Source organism: Plecotus auritus (assembly GCF_963455305.1).
Source record: "Plecotus auritus genome assembly, chromosome: 4".
NCBI lineage: Eukaryota > Metazoa > Chordata > Mammalia > Chiroptera > Vespertilionidae > Plecotus > Plecotus auritus.
Window position 1 is genome coordinate 125812389 of NC_137775.1, and position 21170 is coordinate 125833558.

The 21170-nt window shown below is 42.4% G+C and overlaps 1 protein-coding gene across 1 annotated transcript in view; it reads right to left on the reverse strand.

Annotated features, from left to right (window-relative positions):
* The window catches only part of RBM28 (RNA binding motif protein 28), a 34282-nt gene extending 16042 nt beyond the window's left edge, over positions 1-18240 (reverse strand). Inside the window, exons 1-10 of the mRNA XM_080666321.1 lie at positions 18001-18240; positions 14124-14282; positions 13729-13823; positions 13275-13350; positions 12711-12803; positions 11268-11339; positions 10045-10237; positions 9735-9877; positions 8008-8080; positions 2824-2933 (exon numbers count right to left, since the gene is read on the reverse strand). Coding sequence (XP_080522447.1) covers positions 2824-2933; positions 8008-8080; positions 9735-9877; positions 10045-10237; positions 11268-11339; positions 12711-12803; positions 13275-13350; positions 13729-13823; positions 14124-14282; positions 18001-18118 — 1132 coding nt within the window. The 5' untranslated portion in view covers positions 18119-18240. The remainder of the gene's footprint in view (positions 1-2823; positions 2934-8007; positions 8081-9734; positions 9878-10044; positions 10238-11267; positions 11340-12710; positions 12804-13274; positions 13351-13728; positions 13824-14123; positions 14283-18000) is intronic.
* Positions 18241-21170: the final 2930 nt, after the last annotated feature.

Consider the following 21170-nt stretch of genomic DNA (forward strand, 5'->3'; position numbering starts at 1 on the left):
CTCTCAACTAAAATTAACAGACCAAGGTAGAGATTGAAGCAAGTCAACTGTAGACTACATTCTGAAAATATCAACCCAATACAACACACACTCAAAAAGGGACAAAAGACATCACACTAAAGCAATATCCTACCATACTTGAAACATTCTATGCAATTCCAGTTGCCCATTTTTAGAAAAACATACTGGAAACAGAGAAGTATAATTGAATATCAGAGCTTATGGCACCTTAAGTGATTACTCTAGTTCAGTGGTCAGCAAACCGCGGCTCGCAAGCCACATGCAGCTCTTTGGCCCCTTGAGTGTGGCTCTTCCACAAAATACCACGGCCTGGGCAAGTCTATTTTGAAGAAGTGGCATTAGAAGAAGTTTAAGTTTAAAAAATTTGGCTCTCAAAAGAAATTTCAATCGTTGTACTGTTGATATTTGGCTCTGTTGACTAATGAGTTTGCGACCACTGCTCTCGTTGAACACACTAATTTTACAGATAAGTAAAAGGCCCAGTAAAAGGCCCAGGCCTCTAGATAAGAAACGAAAGCCCACAGTGGTTAAATGATTTGCCAAAAATCACCCAGCTGGGCTATGGTTTAGCTGGGATTAGATCCCTAACGTCCAGGAAGCAGTTCCATTTTCTTTCCATCATAAGGCCTTTTGTACATCTTTTTTAGCCAAGTAAAACCCAAAAATGCTCAGATCTCATCAGTTTGGAAAATAAGAAGATTTAAAAAGTAGGTTAACAATCCATGGATAGGCTCCAGGGAGCCCACAAACCCTCAGAAGTGGCCTTTTTCTGAGGAAATGGTTCATAGCTTTTGGTAGAATGCAAAGGAATCAAGAATCAGAATGAGCCCTAACTGGTTTGGCTCAGTGGATAGAGCGTCGGCCTGCGGACTGAAGGGTCCCCAGGTTCGGTTCTGGTCAAGGGCATGTACCTTGGTTGTGGGCACATCCCCAGTGGGGGGTGTGCAGGAGGCAGCTGATCGATGTCTCTCTCTCATCGATGTTTCTAGCTCTCTATCCCTCTCCCTTCCTCTCTGTAAAAAATCAATAAAATATATTTTAAAAAAAGAAAAAAAAAAAGAATCAGAATGAATTAAGAATTCACTGCCCATCCAGTGTGGTTGTTATTGAGCATCGACCTATGAACCAGGAGGTCACGGTTTGATTCTGGGTCAGGGTACATGCCCGGTTGCAGGCTCAATTCCCAGTAGGGGGCATGCAGGATGATTGATGATTCTCTCTCATCATTGATGTTTCTCTCTCTCCCCCTTCCTTTTTTTCTGAAATCAATAAAATATATATATATATATATATATTTTTTTTTTTTTTATGTCCGAGCCAGTTTTCTCAGTGGTTAGAGTACCAGCCCTCAGACCAAAGGGTCATGGGTTCGATTCCAATCAAGGGCATGTCCCATGTTTGTGGGTTAAATACTCAGCCCTTTTCAGGATGTGTGCAGGAGGCAACCAACCAATCTTTCTCACTCTCTCTCTCTCTTCCCATCTCTTCTTCCCTCCTTCCCTCCTCCTTCCCTTCCACTCTGTCTAAAAATCAATGGGAAAAATATCCTCAGGTGAGGATTAAAAAGGAAAAAAAAGGGAGCGCCTTAGTCGGATAGAGCATTGGCCCACAGAATGAAGGGTCCGGGGTTCCAATCTAGTCAATGACATGTACCTTTGTTGCAGGCTTGATCCCTGTGCTCTGGTCGGGGCGTGTGCAGGAGGCAACCAATCCATGTGTCTCTCACATCTATGTTTCTCTCTTTGTCTCTCCCCCTTCTTTCCACTCTCTTTAAGAGTCAATGGAGCCCTAGCCGGTTTGGCTCAGTGGGCAGAGTGTTGGCCTGTGGACTGAAATGTCCCGGGTTCAATTCCGGCCAAGGGCACATGCCTGGGTTGTGGGCTTGATCCCCAGTGTGGGGCGTGCAGAAGGCAGACAATCAATGATTCTCTCTCATTATTGATGTTTCTCTCTCTCCCTCTCCCTTTCTCTATGAAATCAAAAAATATATTTTAAAAAATCAATGGGCAAATATCCTTGGGTGAGGAGTAACAACAACAACAACAAAACACATAAAAAAAGAATTCATTGCTTTAGGACAGTGGTCAGCAAACTGCGGTTCGCGAGCCACATGTGGCTCTGTGGCCCCTTGAGTGTGGCTCTTCCACAAAATACCACGGCCTGGGCGAGTCTATTTTGAAGAAGTGGCGTTAGAAGAAGTTTAAGTTTAAAAAATTTGGCTCTCAAAAGAAATTTCAATCGTTGTACTGTTGATATTTGATTCTGTTGACTAATGAGTTTGCCAACCACTGTTTTAGGAGAAGGACTGCAATTGATGAAATCAAAGATTATGAAAAGTAATATACTGAAATGAGGAATGGTCAACCCTGGAAGCTCAAAGAAATAGCTTTAGGAAAAAAAAATCTAAGGCAGAACCCCTCTTACATAGTTTTCTTTCTGACTGCTACCACTGCGACAAAGTTTCTATCATCTTCCATCGCTAAGAAACGCAACTAAAAAGATCCCAGTTATGTCAAGCAATGTGGAATAATTAATACCCATGAGATGTTATCACATTTGAAATTCAAACAACAAATGGAATTCATTATCCTCAAGTAAATAAGTGAGGGCTTAAAAAGCTTAGACAAAATTATGGCTAGCAGCTGCATGAAATATGCTGCATGAATTTGACCTCATAGAAGACAACCTCAAAATGTCTTTGATGCTTCTATGGACCACAGAAACTTGGGCTGAATGTGAATCCCTCAGTGCCCATGGCAGCAGTTTCACTCTTCTAGGGCCTGACCAGCGGACAACAAATACCTTTAGAATGCTCTGTGTCTGGATGTAAGACAATGCGGACATATTTAAGATCTCCAAATTGCTGGAGGAGCTCCCCAAGTTCTTCTTCCTCTGAGTCAAAGGACAGGTTTCTATGGAAGACAATTAGATCACAAGAAAGGTCAATTACAAAGATCCCATGTTCTGGTTACAAAATGAGCGAGTTAGACACCAACTGGAGTGGTTCCCTTGCTCAAGACTACCCTGCCTTGTTCAGGAATAGCACCAAAAGGGGAGTCCTCCAATGGCCAGGTTTCTGATATATGACTCTGCCCCTTGACCTTCCTCTGTCAATCAGATTCTCTCTCCAGGAATTTAAAACTTGAATAGAGTTATACAAAGACCAGAAGTTATAGATGCAGATTCACTTCAAAACAGCGGTGTCCCACCCAAGGGAAGCTTATGTCTTGATCTAGGTGGTGGTTACATGGATATATGTATACGTTCATATATGTAAATATACATATGTAAATGTATATGAGCATATACATGTTTTGCCACACCTTAATAAATATGAAAAATTTCACTGAGTTGTACATTTACATTAATACATTCTACAGAATTTGTTTTATCTTAAGAAGTTAAAAAAATAGCCCTAGCCGGTTTGGCTCAGTGGATAGAGTGTCAGCCTATGGACTGAAAGGTCTTGGGTTCAATTCCTGGTCAGGGCACATGCCTGGGTTGCAGACTCAATCCCCAGTAGGGGTTGTGCAGGAGGCAGCTGATCAATGACTCTCTCTCATCATTGATGTTTCTGTTTCTCTCTCTCTCTCTCTTCCCCTCTCCCTTCCTCTCTGAAATCAGTAAAAATGTATTTTTTTTAAAAATAAGTTAAAAAAATAGTGGGGCATCCTCAGAGAAAAGACCCACTGCCACCTGCAGCAGAGGTCCCAGAACTGTCCAGAGTTTCATCCCATTCTTGAGGTTTGCTCTTTGACAACTACGATTCTGTGGACCAACCTAACATTTATCCAACAAACCTGCTTTTTCACTTAAATTGGCCAAAATTACTTTCCCTGATTACAAACAAAACACTCAAATGTGTGTGTGTCTCTCTCTGATTAGCCATTTTCTTCTCAGTGTTGCTATGAAATCTCGGTTTCAGTTAAAATTTTATAGAAGTCAGAAAATCCTTCAAGTGAAGAGATTAGAGAGTACAAATTAGTTGTTACAAAACAGTCATAGGGATGTAAAGTACAGCATAGGGAATATATTCAATAATATTATAAACCCTAACCAATTTGGCTCAATGGATAGAGCGTCGGCCTGCAGACTGAAGGGTCCCAGGTTCGATTCCGGTCAAGGGCACATGCCCAGGTTGCAGGCTCAATCCCCAGTAGAGGGGGTGTAGGAGGCACCCAATCAATGATTCTCTCTTATTGTTGATGTTTCTATCGCTCTCTCCCTTTCCCTTCCTCTCTGAAATCAATAAAAACATATTTTTAAAAGTAAATAAATAAATATAAATAATATTGTAGTAACTATTTATGGTGCCAGGTGGGTACTAGATTTTGTAAATTACATAATTGTCTAATCACTGTGCTGTACACCTGAAACTAACTGTAATATAAAATAATACAGAATGTCAACTGTTAATCAAAAAATAAAAAAAAAGAATTAAGAAATTTTTTATAAAAAAGAAAATCCTTCCAAATAACTCAAAAACAAACATGGTAAAGTTTTGTGGCTAAGTGCAAAAAAATAAAACTACGTATTTCTCTCCATGGGATTAAAAAATGTTGGAAGGAGATTTTGTTCTACTAAATTTCAACACAGTGTAGAGTCCTCATTTCCCCAGCTATGCACAACCTTCCAGGGGTAAGAAAAAGTCCCAAATAAATATCTACAATTTTAACTACAGCTGGTGTAGCTCAGATGGTTGGGCATCATCTTATGCACTGCAAAGGTATCCAGTTTGATTCCTGGTCAGGGCACCTGCACTGGTTTTGGGCTCAATCCCCATAGGTGGCATGCAAGAGGCAGCTGATCAATGTTTCACTCTCACATCAGTGTTTCTCTCTCTCCCTTCCTCTCTCTCTAAAAGAGCAATAATATATATATATATATATTTTTTTAATTGATATTTTACAGAGAGGAAGGGAGAGGGATAGAGAGCTAGAAACATCGATGAGTGAGAAACATCGATCAGCTGCCTCCCACACACCCCCCACTGGGGATGTGCCCGCAACCAAGGTACATGCCCTTGACCGGAATCGAACCCCGGACCCTTCGGTCCGCAGGCCGACGCTCTATCCACTGAGCCAAACCGGTTTCGGCAATAAAATATATTTAAAATAAATAAATATCTACAGTTTTACTTCTCTTAAACTCAGTTAACAACCCCATAAATGATTCTATCTTATGGCATAACTGAGGTAAAAAAAAAAAATGTTTGGGCCCAGCAGGTGTGGTACAGTGGTTGAGCATCAACCCATGAACCAGATCATAGTTCCATTCCAGATCAAGGCACATACCCAAGTTTTGGGCTCAATCCCCAGTAGGGGGTGTGCAGAAAGCAGCCTATTAATGATTCTCTCTCATCATTGATGTTTTTATCCCTCTCTCCCTCTCCCTTCCTCTCTCTGAAATCATTAAAATAAATAAGTAAATGTTTAAAAAAAGTTCTGCAATAAGACACATCCTAGCTACATTACTTCTTTTAATATGCCTCATCATGTACATAATTTTCTTTCCTTCATCCCTTTACCTTCCTAAGTTCTTTGTTAATTTAAATGATGTATAAGGAACGGTATCCTTGGTATTGAGATCACAGGTTTCTAAGTGTGATGTTTCTTCCTTCCTGTTAAAATTCTCTGAAAGTACAAAATTATTTATACGGCAATTCCATATAACACAGTAAAAAGAAGTTATGGAGAGACATGCTGTAAAGAAAAAAATGGGTTATAGCACAGCATGCAGAGGCTAAACTCATCTTTGTAAATATTTATGATGATGTGGGCATGTGTGTGGGTGCTCTCTGAGTAGTGATTAAGGTTAATGTTTTTGTGTCATTTTTGCACATTTATTTCCTAAATTTCCTACATTAAACATAAATTACTTATATAATAAAAACAATCTCAGAAGATTGTTCAAGAAGATAAAATACACATATATATATATATATATATATATATAAAACCCTAATATGCAAATAGACCGATCAGTGGAACAACCGAACAACCGTGCACTGACCACCAGGGGGCATACGCTGAACATAGCGGGCATTGGCAGCAGCGGGATAGTAGAACAGGTGAGCCGGAGCACCAGACCAAGGCGGCGTGCCAGTCACTGTCATCGGGGCGAGCCTCTGGTGGTTACTGAAAATTCTTTGCATACTGATGTCCCGCCCAGAGCTCGCATCCGCTGCCCGCGCTGAAGCCACCACTCGCACATGCTGCCAGCGCCCAGCGCCAGCCCGGAGCACTCAGAGCCATCAGCAGGTGCAAGCAGCGGCTGCCAACCCCAATTGCCCCATAGGGCTTCTCCACCTCCCCCTGCTCCTGAAGGGCGATTGGGGCGGCAGCCACCACTGACAGCACCAGTCCCGCTTGCAGCCGCTGCTGGCGCCGGCCCCAATCACTCTGTGCTGTCAGCGGGTGCGCTCCGCATGGTCAGCGGATGCGAGCAGGGCCGGCACTGTCAGCGTGTAGGAGCAGCGGGAGCGGGGCTGCCAGCAGACAAGGGACTGGGGGCCGCGGCAGGAGGAGCAGGGCGGAGGCGCAGAGGATGGGCCGAGACCTGCTCCTGTGCCCACTGCAGCCTCGCAGCCCACAGTTCCTTTCTAGGTGCACGAATTTGTGCACTGGGCCCCTAGTTTCTCAAATAAGATTCAAATGGCCCTGCACATTGGTGCTTAAGAAAGAACAAGAAGCATATTAGAGGTGTGCTGAAGATATCCCAACCTTCTGAAAATGCCAATCTATTACAGTCAGTAGGACTAAAATAGCAATGGGAACATGAAATAAAACCCATCTCCACCCAACTCTCTCCCGCAGTTTCCCTAGAAACAGATGGGATGCCTTACTTTATTATGGACACTACTTTAGAAGTTAGGCATGAAGAGAGAAATTGTTTGAGATAAGTGGTGTCACCCCTCTCTAGCACTCCCTTTAAAAGAAAGGCCAGCAGTGCCCGGCTGGTGTGGCTCACTGGCTGAGCACTGACCTATGAACAAGGAGGTAATAGTTTGGTTCCCAGTTTGGGCACATGCCCAGGTTTCGGGCTCAATCCCCAGTGTAGGGGGCATGCAGAAGGCAGCCGATCAATGATTCTCTCTCATCATTGATGTTTCTATTTCTCTCTCCTTCTCCCTTCCTCTCTGAAATCAATAAAAAAAACAAAAATACTAAAACAAAGGCCAGCAAGTAGGATGTCTCTCATAGTTGAAGAATTGATTTGTTCCAAATGATGCCACCCCAATTACAAAGAATTAAATCTAAATAAGGCCCTAGCTGATTTAACTTGGTGGATAGAGTCTCGACCTGCAGACTGGAGGGTCCCAGCTTCGATTCCGGTTAAGGGCATATGCCTGCAATGCGGGCTCAATCCCTAGTGGGGGGCATGCAAGAGGCAGCCAATCAATGATTCTCTCTCATCATTGACGTTTCTATCTCTCTCTCCCTCTCCCTTCCTTTCTGAAATCAATGAAAAAAAAAATTATAAAAAATAAAATAATAATGACAACATATGATAACCCCTGCATAAATACTTCTGTATATGGTTCTGATTCTATGTTTCTCATTGTTTGCTATGCTAGAGCCAGATGTGCTAATGATCTTAGAGCAGGGGTGGGCAAACTTTTTGACTCGAGGGCCACAATGGGTTCTTAAACTGGACCGGAGGGCCGGAACAAAAGCATGGATGGAGTGTTTGTGTGAACTAACACAAATTCAAAGTAAAGGAGCGGAGGGGAGAGCAAGAGAACCCTCCGCTCTTTCAGCTCTGTGGGCCGGATAGAACAGCCGAATGGGCCAGATCCGGCCCGCGGGCCATATTTGCCCACAGCTGTCTTAGAGGCATCAAATTTCTGGTCTAGTTAATAGAACTAGTACATAAAAGTAAAGAAGAAAAAAAGAAGAAGAGAAAAGGAAGGGAGGGAGAGAGGGAGGTAAGAGAAACCTATGACGGCAACACAAATAAAGCAGTTCTTAAAGTAAAAAGGCATACCTTATAAAAACAGTTTTCCCTTCATTCACATCAGAGGGTAATTTCCTCTTCTTTTTCTTTGAGACTTGTATATCTAAAGTAAAAAAAAACAAAAAACAAAAACCTGAAAAATACTAGTGTAAGCCATACAACAAAGGGCTAACTTCTTAAATATATAAAGATATTACATAAATCAGTAAGGAAAAAATCAATTTAAAATGAACAAAGGATATGCAAATATATACATGAAAAGACTGTCAAGCTCACTCATAATTAAAGAAAAATAGCACAAGAAATCAGATACAATTTTTTACCAACAGATTGGCAAAAACCAAAAAGATAAATGAAATCTAATGCGGTAAGGATATGGGGAAAAAATAGAGTCCCATATGCTGCTGTGAAAATGTAAACTTTTTAGAAATATAAAACATAGAACACTTAAAAAAAAATAACACATACATTCACACATATAATATATACTACTAGAGGCCCAGTGCACGGATTCGTGCACCAGGGGAGTCCCTCGGCCTGGCCTGTGCCCTCTCACAATACGAGAACCCTCAGGGGATATTGGATAGCCGGTTTCGCACAATCCCCACAGGCCCGATCCAGACAGGAGGGAGCCCAATCCTGTGCGTTGAGCGTCTGTCCCCTGGTGGTCAGTGTGTGTCATAGCAACTGGTCATTCAGTCACTTAGGCTTTTATATATATATAGATATTGTATATGTGTATGTTTTTACCCATAAAGGTATTAATTACCTTTAGATATACCAGAAACATATAACATTGGCTGTCTCTGGGGAGGGGTCCTACGTGGCTGAGAATCTGGGTATAAGGGAGACTCACTGTTTGTGTCTAAGAATAGATATACATGCTTAAAAATACACAGAAACTTTCTGGAAAGATACAAAAGAAACAACAGTGATTACTTTGGGGGACCTTGAGGGATTGGTAAGGAACTTTTATTTTCTATACAATACTCTTCTGCAGTATATTTTTTATTAATGTTCTCTCATTATTATGTGTTAGTCCCATAATTTTTTCAAGTGAAAGAAAGGTAATAGACAGCTGAATCTGGCTGTAGAATGCAAGGTCTTGTAGTCCCTTCAGTATAAAAGTTTCTCTGATTCTAAGGTATCTACCATTCTCTCCTCATGGAAAAAGCTTTTTCCTTCAGATTTCTTATATGGTCCAACCAACATGCCAGCCTTACAGAAAAGGAAGCAGAAGGGAGAGACCTGATAAGTAAACAAAAACCTCCATCCAGACAAACTAAAAGACCAGTTATTGGCCATCCTCATTCTGTAATAACCTACTTCCCTCAATAAATGCTTTGAGTTTGCCCAACATTCCTAATAAACATTATCAATAGCACTTGGTTACAGTTTTACAAAATGCCCCAAGAAATCCTTTATCCCCATCTCAACTCAAAAGAGTTATTTAAAATCCACCTTGGTCTTAAATGTAATATCCTGTTTATCCAATTTTCATTCGGGGGCTGGATAATTAAAGAGATAATCAAGAGAGAGAGGTAGAATTAAGCTACATTTTAAATTCCCTAGGAATCTTAACCCTCAAACACCACTCCAAACTCATTTAAAAAACAAAACCAAAATAATACAAAGTTTTCATCTTCAGCATTTCAACATAAATTTGACAAAACACCTTAGGGTACTATTTAAAGAGGCCTGCACTGCACTGATGCACATTTCTCGTATTAATTTAAATTTGAAAATCCCAGGCAAACCTTCATCTTCCTGCTCTTCAGTGTGGGTGTCACTCTGAGCCAGGTCCTCCCCACTATCAACACTATCACCTTCCTCCAGGCCGCTGTCCTCATCGGAATGATCCTCTTCACTGCTTTCTGAGGGCACTGGTCTCTTGACTGCTCTGCAATGGCACAGTTTAGAACTAAGGACCTGGGCGGACAGAGGGGGCTATCCAACTCTATTACACATGTCAATTCCGCAATGATGGGGACAGGAAAAGTCCTTTTAACCCCGCAGAGACCATCCTGAATCTTCCTCTGTTGTCTCAGAACAAGCTAAGCGTCTTACCCCTTGTGAATTTGCACACACTTGGTCACTTTCGATTCTTTATTCTTCTTCTCCTCTTCATCATCACCATCTTCATCATCATCCTCTTCCATATCACCATCATCATCATCCTCTTCCTCTCTCATAACCTCTTCTTTCCTGCCATTCACTTTACCTAATTTCGGAAGTTTAGGTTCAGGCTGCTTCTCCTCACCTACACAAGGAAGTAAAGAAAGTTAGAAATTAATTCCGTATCTAAAACAAGGTTATTTTAAAAGTAAATAATACCATCAAGTTCCTAGTTCCTTTAGTTTTACAGAATCTCATGTATTTTTCTTATTATATAGAATAAGAGAAAGTATGAAGGAAAAAAAAAGCTCAACACTGAGATTTCCTTGGAGGCTGTCACATTCACTCATCAAAAGCCTGAAGGTTATCTGGCTCAGAATGAGAGAGGCAGCAGCTGAGCCTTCACAAACAGCTCACCATCCTGCACCACAGCCAGCACAATGCACACTCTGGAGCCCAACCATGAACTTTAATCTCAGTGAGCTCTGGGTAGCATGAAAGCCAATTGTTTTCTAAGTAAAATGCAAGTTTTAACTTTCCCTGTTCTTAATGTTCCATCATTTCTTACTATGAAAAGCTGAGAAAGGACAGCAAGTAGAGAGAACAATGAACTCAGACCCACTCCTCACTCCACACCCAGGAGTGGGCTTAGACTCAAAAGATCCTGTTTTGGACCCCAGCTGGTTTGGCTCATTGGATAGAGCATTGGCCTGCAGGCTGAAAGGTCGAGGGTTCGATTTCAGTCAAAGACATCTACCTTGGTTGTGGGCTCAATCCCCGCACTGGTCCCTGTGGGAGGCAACCAATTGATGTGAGAGACACATCGATGTTTCTCTCTCTGTGTTTCTCCCCCTCCCTTCCACTCTCTAAAAATCAATGAAAAAATATCCTCAGGTAAAGATTAACAAACAAACAAAAAAAATCCTATGTTTTGGGACTAGGTCACCAGACGGAACAATATGAATTGACAAACAGCTCTGGGTTTCTGAGCCAGAAGGTATTCAGTTTTTCTTACTACTCAGTCTCATTTTGGGGGCAATCCTGTGCTTTTTGTATCTCCAGCCCAATATTCTCACTGACAAGCAGATTTTTTTTTTACATACTTTTATTGTAGAGTTGCTTCCACACTCACCCAAAACATACAAACCCTCCTACACAGCACCACCACATCTTACCTGGGGCAGAGGCAGACTGTGTATTTTTATATTTATCCTTTGCCACAGCCCAATCCACAGCTACTGTCCGACCTGTCAGAGAGAAAAGTAACATCTTTTTAACACTTGTCTCTCCTGTAAATGGCTTCTTATTCATCAAAGAAGAATAGTGGTCCTAAAATAAAACTCCTAATAACTGTCTATTCTTTTTAAACCTTAACCTTTCTTTTATCAATGAACATAAATTTTGCCTTCCTACACAGCCACCACACCTGGGATAAGATATAATTTTAAAAAATAATTAGAACATTGCTTCCAGTTAGCAAGAAGCAAAACAGCCCTGGCCGGTTTGGCTCAGTGGAGAGAGCATCGGTCTGCGGACTGAAGGGTCCTGGGTTCGATGCCAGTCAAGGGCACATGCCCAGGTTGCGGGCTCAATCCCCAGAAGGGAGTGTGCAGGAGATAGCCAATCAATGATTCTCTCTCATCACTGATGTTTCTATCTCTCCCTCTCCCTTCCTCTCTGAAATCAATAAAAATATATATTTTTTTAAAAAGAAGCAAAACAGGCATTTTAGAATAATTTGCACCATACTCAGAAGGTAGGAAGTCTCTAAGCCAATCCTTCTTTACTACCTGGTAAATCAATACCCAGAGTAGACTCATGGTCAATTTACTAGCCCACAGATGCTGAATAATGCTTATAACCAAGAAGGAAAAACCTACAAATCTCATATCCCCTAGACCCGTGGTCGGCAAACTGCGGCTCTTTGGCCCCTTGAGTGTGGCTCTTCTACAAAATACCACGGCCTGGGTGAGTCTATTTTGAAAAAGTGGCGTTAGAAGTTTAAGTTTAAAAAATTTGGCTCTCAAAAGAAATTTCAATCGTTGTACTGTTGATATTTGGCTCTGTTGACTAATGAGTTTGCCGACCACTGCCCTAGACAACAACCTGCATCCAGTGATTATTTCAGGAACATTTTTTTATTAGGGATTTAAAAGAACACTCATCACCAAATAAAAAAGAGAATAATGACATGGGTTCTTTTGCGTTTAACCCTAAGATCAAATGTTAGGAATACTTCACCAAAATAGCTTCTATATTAGCAGTGAGACTCTCAACAATGCAAATACCTTTTGAAAATGTAGTAAGTGGGTTACTATGCTAATTCACCCAAACACCAGAAATATCTAGGTCAGCCCTAGCCGGTTTGGCTCAGTGGATAGAGTGTCGGCCTGGGGACTGAAGTGTCCCAGGTTCAATTCCGGTCAAGGGCATGTACCTTGGTTGCGGGCACATACCCAGTACGAAGTTGCAGGAGGCAGCTGATCAATGTTTCTCTCTCACTGATGTTTCTAACTCTCTATCCCTCTCCCTTCCTCTCTGTAAAAAATCAACAAAATATATATATTAAAAAAAAAAAAGAAATATCTAGGTCAATGGTATGGGTACAGAAAACTTACCCTTTATCTCTTTCATGTTCATACTTTTAAGAGCTTTTCCTGCTTCTAGGAGGTTTTTGAACTGAACAAAAGCAAAACCACGCATCTTTCCATCTGTGTGCAAATGTACAAAAATGTTAGAAGCAGCAGGTGGAAAGCCAACAAACACAAGAATATACAGCAACACAGGCTTGCCAGGTGGCCCAAATCCTGCCAACCAGCCAGCCCCTTACCCAAAACTTATGTCCTCCTATTGAGTATACCCTGACTTGGGCTTGGAGCAATGCATTTTATCAAACTGTAACTTGTCTTTTGAAATTAGTTCTGATCTAACTAAAAATCTAACTAATTCAGGGGATACCTAAACTAAAAATACCTAACTTAAATACCACTAGCACTATTACATGAGTTTTTATTACTGTGCCTAATACTTTATATACATCACATCATCTAGAGCTCACAAAGAATATGACATGAACCTTGCATTTCTAGTTCTAATGGTGCTTAATTCAAGGGTAATATGGAAAAAGACCATTATGCTAAATAATATTCATCTAATCCATACCAATGAAGGTTTGCCACTACCTGGCTTCCTAGGGATGTTAACTTCTAGGACGGCTCCATATTGAGCAAATATGGTCTTCAGGTCATCTTCTGAACACTGAAGACAAAAGTAAAGAAAGAAAAGGAGAGATTATCTCAGCAAGTAAACATGAAACACTAATTACTAGATTAGTTCATTAGGAAGAACTTGAATATTTTTACTCCTTTTTTACTTTTGAAACTAGGACAAACATTTCTAAATAGAAGACATCTTACTCTGTATCTAAGAAGCAAAAAGGACAAATATCAGAGAGCTTTTCCTCCCCACCCTTTCTCAGGAAACTTCTTCCCTTATTGTCTTAGTCCTTGTTTATACAGGCCCATTTTCTGAATTCAACAAGGCTAAGGTTCATTCCCAATTTACCATCGGGTGAGGAGTTCCACCCGTGACCAACAGCTTTCAGAATAGGCAGAGTTAGCGTTCTCTGTCACTCACCTTAAAGCTCAGATTCCGGATAATTAATCTGGCTTTCTTATCTGCCACTTTGGCCTTTTTAGGCTTCTGCTCCTTCTTTGGGGACTCGGAATTTTCTAAAAAAAATAAGAGGGAATGGAATAAGTCTGTGCTTCAAAACCATCCACCTTGAGGCCCAGGACAGCACAGGAAAAAAGCTACTAGCAGCAGACAGCATTCACCATGGGGGCTGGTATGACAACACCCAGGACCACAGATTTTCCAGACTTAGAAGTAAACAAAATACATTGGATAATTTTGGATATAAAAACAAAATTCAGGAAGCTCTAAATTTAGAAGATTCCCACACCCTCAACCTGCCATTCCACTTCCTCTTCACCCTGAAAGAAAACTCCCTTCGGTTACTAGAAACTCACCATTTCCCCCCTTTTCCTTGGACTTGTTCCTCAGTTTTTTCTTGGCAACACTCACGTTGATCTTGCAGCCTTCAAAAGTGGTAATTTCCTTGAGGGCCCTCTGAACATCTTCCCGCATAGAAAAAGTGACATAGCCAAAGCCTCGACATGCCTTACTCCCTGAATAGTAAGGAGGAGAGATCATCATCAGTCAATAGCCCTAAACCAGTGAATTCTCAAAGCTCTCAACTAGCAGATACACTGCCAGGCCATCCTATCATCAGTTTGCCAAAATCTTCCAGACGGATAGAAACAAGGTTGACATCAGTGGCCCCTTCACTACTTTGCTCAGAACTTGTTGGGCTTCCTCTTCTGTTTTGGTGTCTTGGCTGATGGCTCCTCTTCTTCCTCCTTTCCTGATAATCTCAAGATTATGGAGGATCTATGACAAAAAATTACACCCCTAAAGAAGGACTTGCAGCAATTTCTCACAAAAGTCTGCCCGCTCACCTTTCAGAAAATAAGACCAAGAAAAATCAGGGCCCTTCCTGATCAGTACAACCAAAATAAAGCAGCTGAAACATGAAGGACTTCAGTGCCAAAATAAAAATGTACCCACAATAAATGCCATGCATTGTGTATGTCTGTACAAAGCACATATTTACTTGAATCCTCACAAAAATCCTGTGAAATTATTCCCATCTTAAGAGGTTAAGTGGCATGCCCAAGTCACTAATACAGAGCTTCATCCCATACCCTCCCTCCCATCCCACCAGGTGCAGCACTCTTTCCAATATATCTAGGCTGTCTGGACAGAAAAGTATATGGTTTCTTAATAAGAAAATAAGAGCTTTCTTTAAAGATTTAGACACAGGTAAAAGGTAAGATTACATGTAGCCTATACTCTGAGGACTCAAAGAATTCCTACTCAACAGCCTGTTCTTCCCTAAAACACAACTATCCCAGACTGTAGTGTTCCTTAAACTGTTTTTAGTAATGAATGTAACTCATTATGTGAACCCAGTCCACATACATATATATTCCTATATAAAACAAAAAAAAGTTCTATGAATACTTATGCTTTACCATATATGGATATACTCCTCGTTCATTTAAAAACTAGAGGCTCAGTGCACAAAATTCATGCACTGGGGGGGGGGGGGGTGTCCCTTAGCCTGGCCTGTGCCCTCTCACAGTCTGGGAGCCCTCGGGGATGTCCGATTGACATCCTAAGTTGGCAGTCGGACATCCTTACATTCCTGCGGAGGCAGGAGAGGCTCCCACCACCGCCACTGCGCTCGCCAGCCGTGAGCCCAGCTTCTGGGTGAGCAGCACTCACCCTGTGGGAGCACACTGACCACCAGGGGTCAGCTCCTGCGTTGAGCGTCTGCCCCTTGGTTGTTAGTGTGCATCACAGCAACCGGTCATTCCGCCATTCGGTCAATTTGCTTATTAGCCTTTTATTATATAGGATTCTAGTCAATCACTAATGGGTTATGATCTGCAGCTTAAGAAGCATTGCTGTATAGCACTCTCATTCAGCCATATCTATACTTAAAATGACAAATAATCAGGCATGTGCAATGGCTCATATAGCAATTAGAGGCACAATGACAATCCTACTCTAACTTCTGTTACTAACAAAATAGAAGCTAAGGATGCAGTGATTGTTAGCACACTGTCAGCCTACCTACTCACATACTCAGATACCATGGGGGTAGGGAGAACACAAGATGACAATTCCCACCACTTATTCTGCTGAAAGGCAAAGAGACAGCCACCTAGAGAGACAGACTGATGACTTAGAAGGGAATTAAACTAAATGTATGTTCTGGGTAACATCAGGTGCCTGTCTTGAGTATCCCTAAAGTCTAGGTAAGAGGAAGGAATGCTTCTACAATTAAAACCCTTACAATTCATCTTCATTCTAATACATGCCATCCCTCCCTCACAGTGATGTGATGAGCATCAAACAGAATGTGAAGCATACAGCAGTAATCCACAAGTCAGTAAATATCTCCAGTAGCTCAAGCCAAAAACCTTAGACTCAGACTTGACTCTTTGACCCCTCTTTTTCTCATACCCCACATCTGATCCATCAGCAAATACTCTCAGCTTTACCTTAAAAAATATCCATATTCTGCCTTAGCCAGTTTGGCTCGGTGAATAGAGCATCAGCCTGCGGACTGAAGGGTCCCAGGTTTGATGCCAGTCAAAGTCACATGCTGGGTTGTGGGCTCCATCCCCAGTAGGGGGGCATGCAGGAGGCAACCGATCAATGATTCTCTCTTATCATTGGTGTTTCCATCTCTCTCTCCCTCTCCCTTCCTCTCTGAAATCAATAAAAATACATTTAAAATATATATATATAGCCCTAACTGGTTTGGCTCAGTGGATAGAGCGTCGGCCTGCGGACTGAAGGGTCCCAGGTTGGATTCCGGTCAAGGGCATGTACCTTGGTTGCGGGCACATCCCCAGTAGGGGGTGTGCAGGAGGCAGCTGATCATTGTTTCTCTCTCATTGATGTTTCTAATTCTCCCTCTTCCTTCCTCTCTGTAAAAAAAATCAATAAAATATATTTTAAAAAATAAAGTAAAATCAATATATATATATATATATATATATATATATATATATATATATATATATATATATAAAATCTCCACATTCCAATCACTTTTTACCACTCATGGCTATCATCCTTGTCCAACACCATGGTCTCTCGCCTGGATTATTGCAAGAGGTCTCCCTACTTCTGTTCTATTCTCCAACAGCCTACTCTCAACACAACAGCCTGACAGAATCTTTCAAAATGTAAGCCAGATCATACTTACTGCTCCCTGCTCAAAACCAGTAGTTTCCCATCTCAGGTAGAAGCCAAAGTCCTTGCAATGGCCTATGAGCTTCTACATAATCTGGGAACCCAGATTTCATCTCCTAATTCCTTCCTTTCACTCTACTCCAGTCACCCAGGTCTCCATCCTGTTCCTCCAATATACCAGGCACAGTCCTCCTCAGTATCCTTGAGCTTGAAGTTTCCTCTGCCTAGGCTGCTCCTCTCCCTTGATAGATGCGTTCACTCTCACCTCCAGGCCTTCCCTGGTTAATCTGTAACTGGCATTACTCTACGCCCTATACATCCACACACACACTCCCTATCCTTCTTCCGAGTTATTTTTCTCCTTAATATTTACCACCATTATCACTATATATTTTGCTTATTTGTCTGTTGGCTGTCTTCCCATCTTGAAGACATAATTAAGAGCAAGGCTTTTTGTTTAGCTGTGTGCACTGATGTATCCCCAGGACCTACAACATGCCTGGCCCTTAGTAGGCATTCAATAAATATTTATTAATAACCGAGGAAATGAGTAACATGATGGTTGAGAGCTCGGGGGTTTGGTGATCAAATTCTGGGTCCACTACTTACCAGCTATACAAACTTAAGCTGAAGTTACCAACTTCCTCTAAGCCCTAGATTCCTCGTCAATAAAATGGGGTTAAGAGTCTCCACCTAATAAGAATGCTGAGAAAATTAAATGAGATAACAGGTGTGCATCTCAGCACCGTACCTGGCAATAGCTGACTCTCAATAAGCCTTACTGATGCTTTATTGAAAGGTTGCTATTTTCACTGTCACCAAATGAGATAATTGTATATGAGTGTGCATAATAACCGGAAAGAGCTACTTAAACTTAAGGAAATGCTTTGACGTTCAGAAACGGACCCCTATGGACTCATTTAGGACAGAGTCAGTTTGAAAAAGAAACTCAATTCCCAGACCCTTCTCTTAGGGGGCGGGTAAAGAATGCGGGCACACTGCAGTTTGGGAGGGGTCCTCACCCCCATCCCCGCTCCCAGGAACCCCAGCCCCATCCTGGACGCCCCGCCCCCTCACCTTTCTCCGTCACCACGAAGCACTGCTTCACCGGCCCCACCTGACTGAACAGCTCCTCCAGCTGCTCACTGCGGGCCGAGGGAGGGAGGCGGCCCACAAACAGCGTCAGCCCTGCCATGAGGCCCGGGAACACACGCACGAGGCAGCGAAGGAACCGGGCGCACGCGAGTCAAAGCTTCAGCACGCAGACCACGCCGAGAAGCCGGTAGACTCCGGAAGTGCTCTGTACTGAAAAGAGTCCGAAGGAAACGTAGTGGGACGGGGACAAAGGTTCCGGAATGGGAGGTTGGGGAGAGAAAAGGTGACTCCCGGGGCGGAGCTTCCTGAAGGGCTCCACCTCGCTCCACCCACCCCCACCTGCGTACCCAAGACTTCGTCACCTTGTACTCCGCAAAGAAATCTCACTCCCAAGAGATGGGTCCCAATTTACCAGGGCAGGCAGAAGTCGTTTTGCTCGCGACCTAACCCAGGTCTGACATATAATGGATGTTTAATAAATAGTTTCTGAAGTGCCACCACAGACTCCCAGATGACGTGTATAAAATGCAGCCAGAGTGCACATAGACACAGTACATCACAAACATCATTCAAACAATTCTCATGTTCTCAGAGGACGTGAGACATCTGCCACGCTGTAACAGATAACTGTGAACTGTGCCTCTAACGATTCACAGACAAATTACAGCTGCTGAAGTACACATAGAAACAGATGTATGCAATCATTCTTTCAATAAATATTTACTGGGTTCCTACTATATGTGCTAGGCCGAGAGAGAGAGAGAGAGAGAGAGAGAGAGAGAGAGAGAGAGAGAGAGAAAGAAAGAAAGAAAGAAAGGAAGGAAGGAAGGAAGGAAGGAAGGAAGAAAGAAAGAAAAAGAAAGGAAGGAAGGAGACAGGGTTCGTGCCCTCATGGAGAATACAACTAGTGCAAGTAGACAGACATTAATTAGAAAAAAATTTACAAATGAATCACAATATGCACACTGCACGATCCCATGAGAACACATCCAAAGCAGACATAACATCCAGCTTATACACACAGACCTATAACCCAGGCCCTCCCAGACACAGGGGAAAATCTTCCCTCAGATCAGCTTATCAGACCAATGCAAGGCTAAGGGGACCTCACTGGTCAGGGGATCTGGGTGCTCCTGGATCCTGAAACACAAAGAATGTTTGTCATCCCATTGGGCTCAGGAACTGATCTGTGTGCCAGACTGCAGCACCTTGCAGAACAGCCAGCTGAAAAAGTACCTGATTCAATTTTAATAATTACTTTTAAATGGTATAACCTGAACACATGGTAGTAAAAATTCAAAAAGTACAAACAGTACAGTGAAAAGTAAGTTTCCTTCTCTCCTCAAACCCCATTTACTCTCAATAAATTCTGGATGGATGGATGACTGGTTGATAGTAATAGGGAAAACACAACATCAGATTTATGAAGCCCTAGCTCCAAGTAAGTAATAAATATATACTTAAAAGAAAATGCCACAGTTATTTTAGAACACATTTTTAAGGCTATGGGGTTAATCCTACCCAAGATAAAGTGAGACAAATAGACAAAGGAAATGGGATGGGTCATTCAAATAAAGTTGATTTGGGATTCCACATTCCTTCCTTTTTTTCTCCTCCTCTCTTGCCCCCTCACCACTCTAGGAACCAAAATTCCATCCCCAAAGATTAAATTGCAAGTTTCAGGGCCCCAGCTATGGGGAGGCCTTCCCAGCCCTGGCTGCAGTGTGCACAGGGAAAAGAACCAGAAGAAGAAGGCTATTCTAACATACCTTTGGGACACACACCCCCCCACAACACACACACACACACACACACACACACACACACACACACACAATGCTAAGTTCTAAGTACCTGGGACCCAACCCCTCCTGAAAGGACAAAATGAAACTGTGTCCCTGTGCCCATCAGGGGGCAGCAGCCACCCACAGTGTGAAGGAGTTTTGTGCGCTAGTGGCGGATAGCAATGCAACTGATGCTTTTTACATTTCTTACATTTCAGACCTGGCTCCCCATCTCAGTCTCCCAGCCTCGGCCTCAGCCCCAGCCCCTCCTATCCATTCACATCAGGGACACCACAAGGTTCTTTGATTGGGAATATTTGCTCATCCATCTCCCCAGGACACATGCAGGGTTCTTTATTAAATAGCAGGAGTCGTAATACCCTGCACTACACCAGCAACGCTGCTTCCAGGGGAAATAAACTGCTGGCCTCTCTGTCATCCATCACTGTGCACGAGCCACGAAAGGAAGTACAGAGGCCTGGGCTGTTCTCAGCCAGCCTCTCCAAAAGCCTCCTCCCTCTGGCTGCACTCCCCCTGAAAGCCAAACCTTCCCATATCACTGCATACTTCTTGTTCTTAGCGCTTCTCACAACTCTTATTAGTTACTTGTTCTATTGCAATTATTTATAAAAGCAACTTTTCTTTTTAAATCCTCACCTGAGGATATTTTTTCCATTGATTTTTTTAGAGAGTGGGAGAGAGGGAGAAGGGAGGGAAAGAGAGAGAGTGAGAAAGATCAACATGAAAGAGACACATTAATTGCTTGCCTCCCACGTGCGCATGACTGGGCAAGGATCGAACCTGCAACATGCCTTTGACCAGGAATGGAACCCACAGCCCTTCATTCCATGGGCCAACACTCTGACCACTGAGAAAACTGGCAAGGACTATAAGAGTAACTTTTTTTTTAATGTTAACAGACACCCAATGGTCATTGGTGTTTGTTTGCTTGTTTTTATTGATTTCATAGAATAAGAGAGAGGGAGAGAGAGATGGAAACATCAATGATGACAGAGAATCACTGATAGGCTGCCTCCTGCACATCCCACACTGGGGATCGAGCCCACAACCCAGGCATGTGCCCTTGACCGGAATCAAACCTGGAACCCTTCAGACCACGGCTGACACTATCCACTGAGCCAAGCCAGAGTCTAAGAGTAACTTTTTCATGTCTGCCTTCACAAAAAGACCTTCAACTTTTTAAATTCAACTTTTTAAGCATCACCTTGTTCACCTCTCTGGCCCCAGCACCTAGCACATTTTAAGCATTCAATAAAATGTTTGAAAGAAATTGGATGAATGAAGGTAAGTTTGTCTCTCGGTCTCCTGTAGTACAAAGAATTGGAATGGAAGCGTGTATGCATTAGG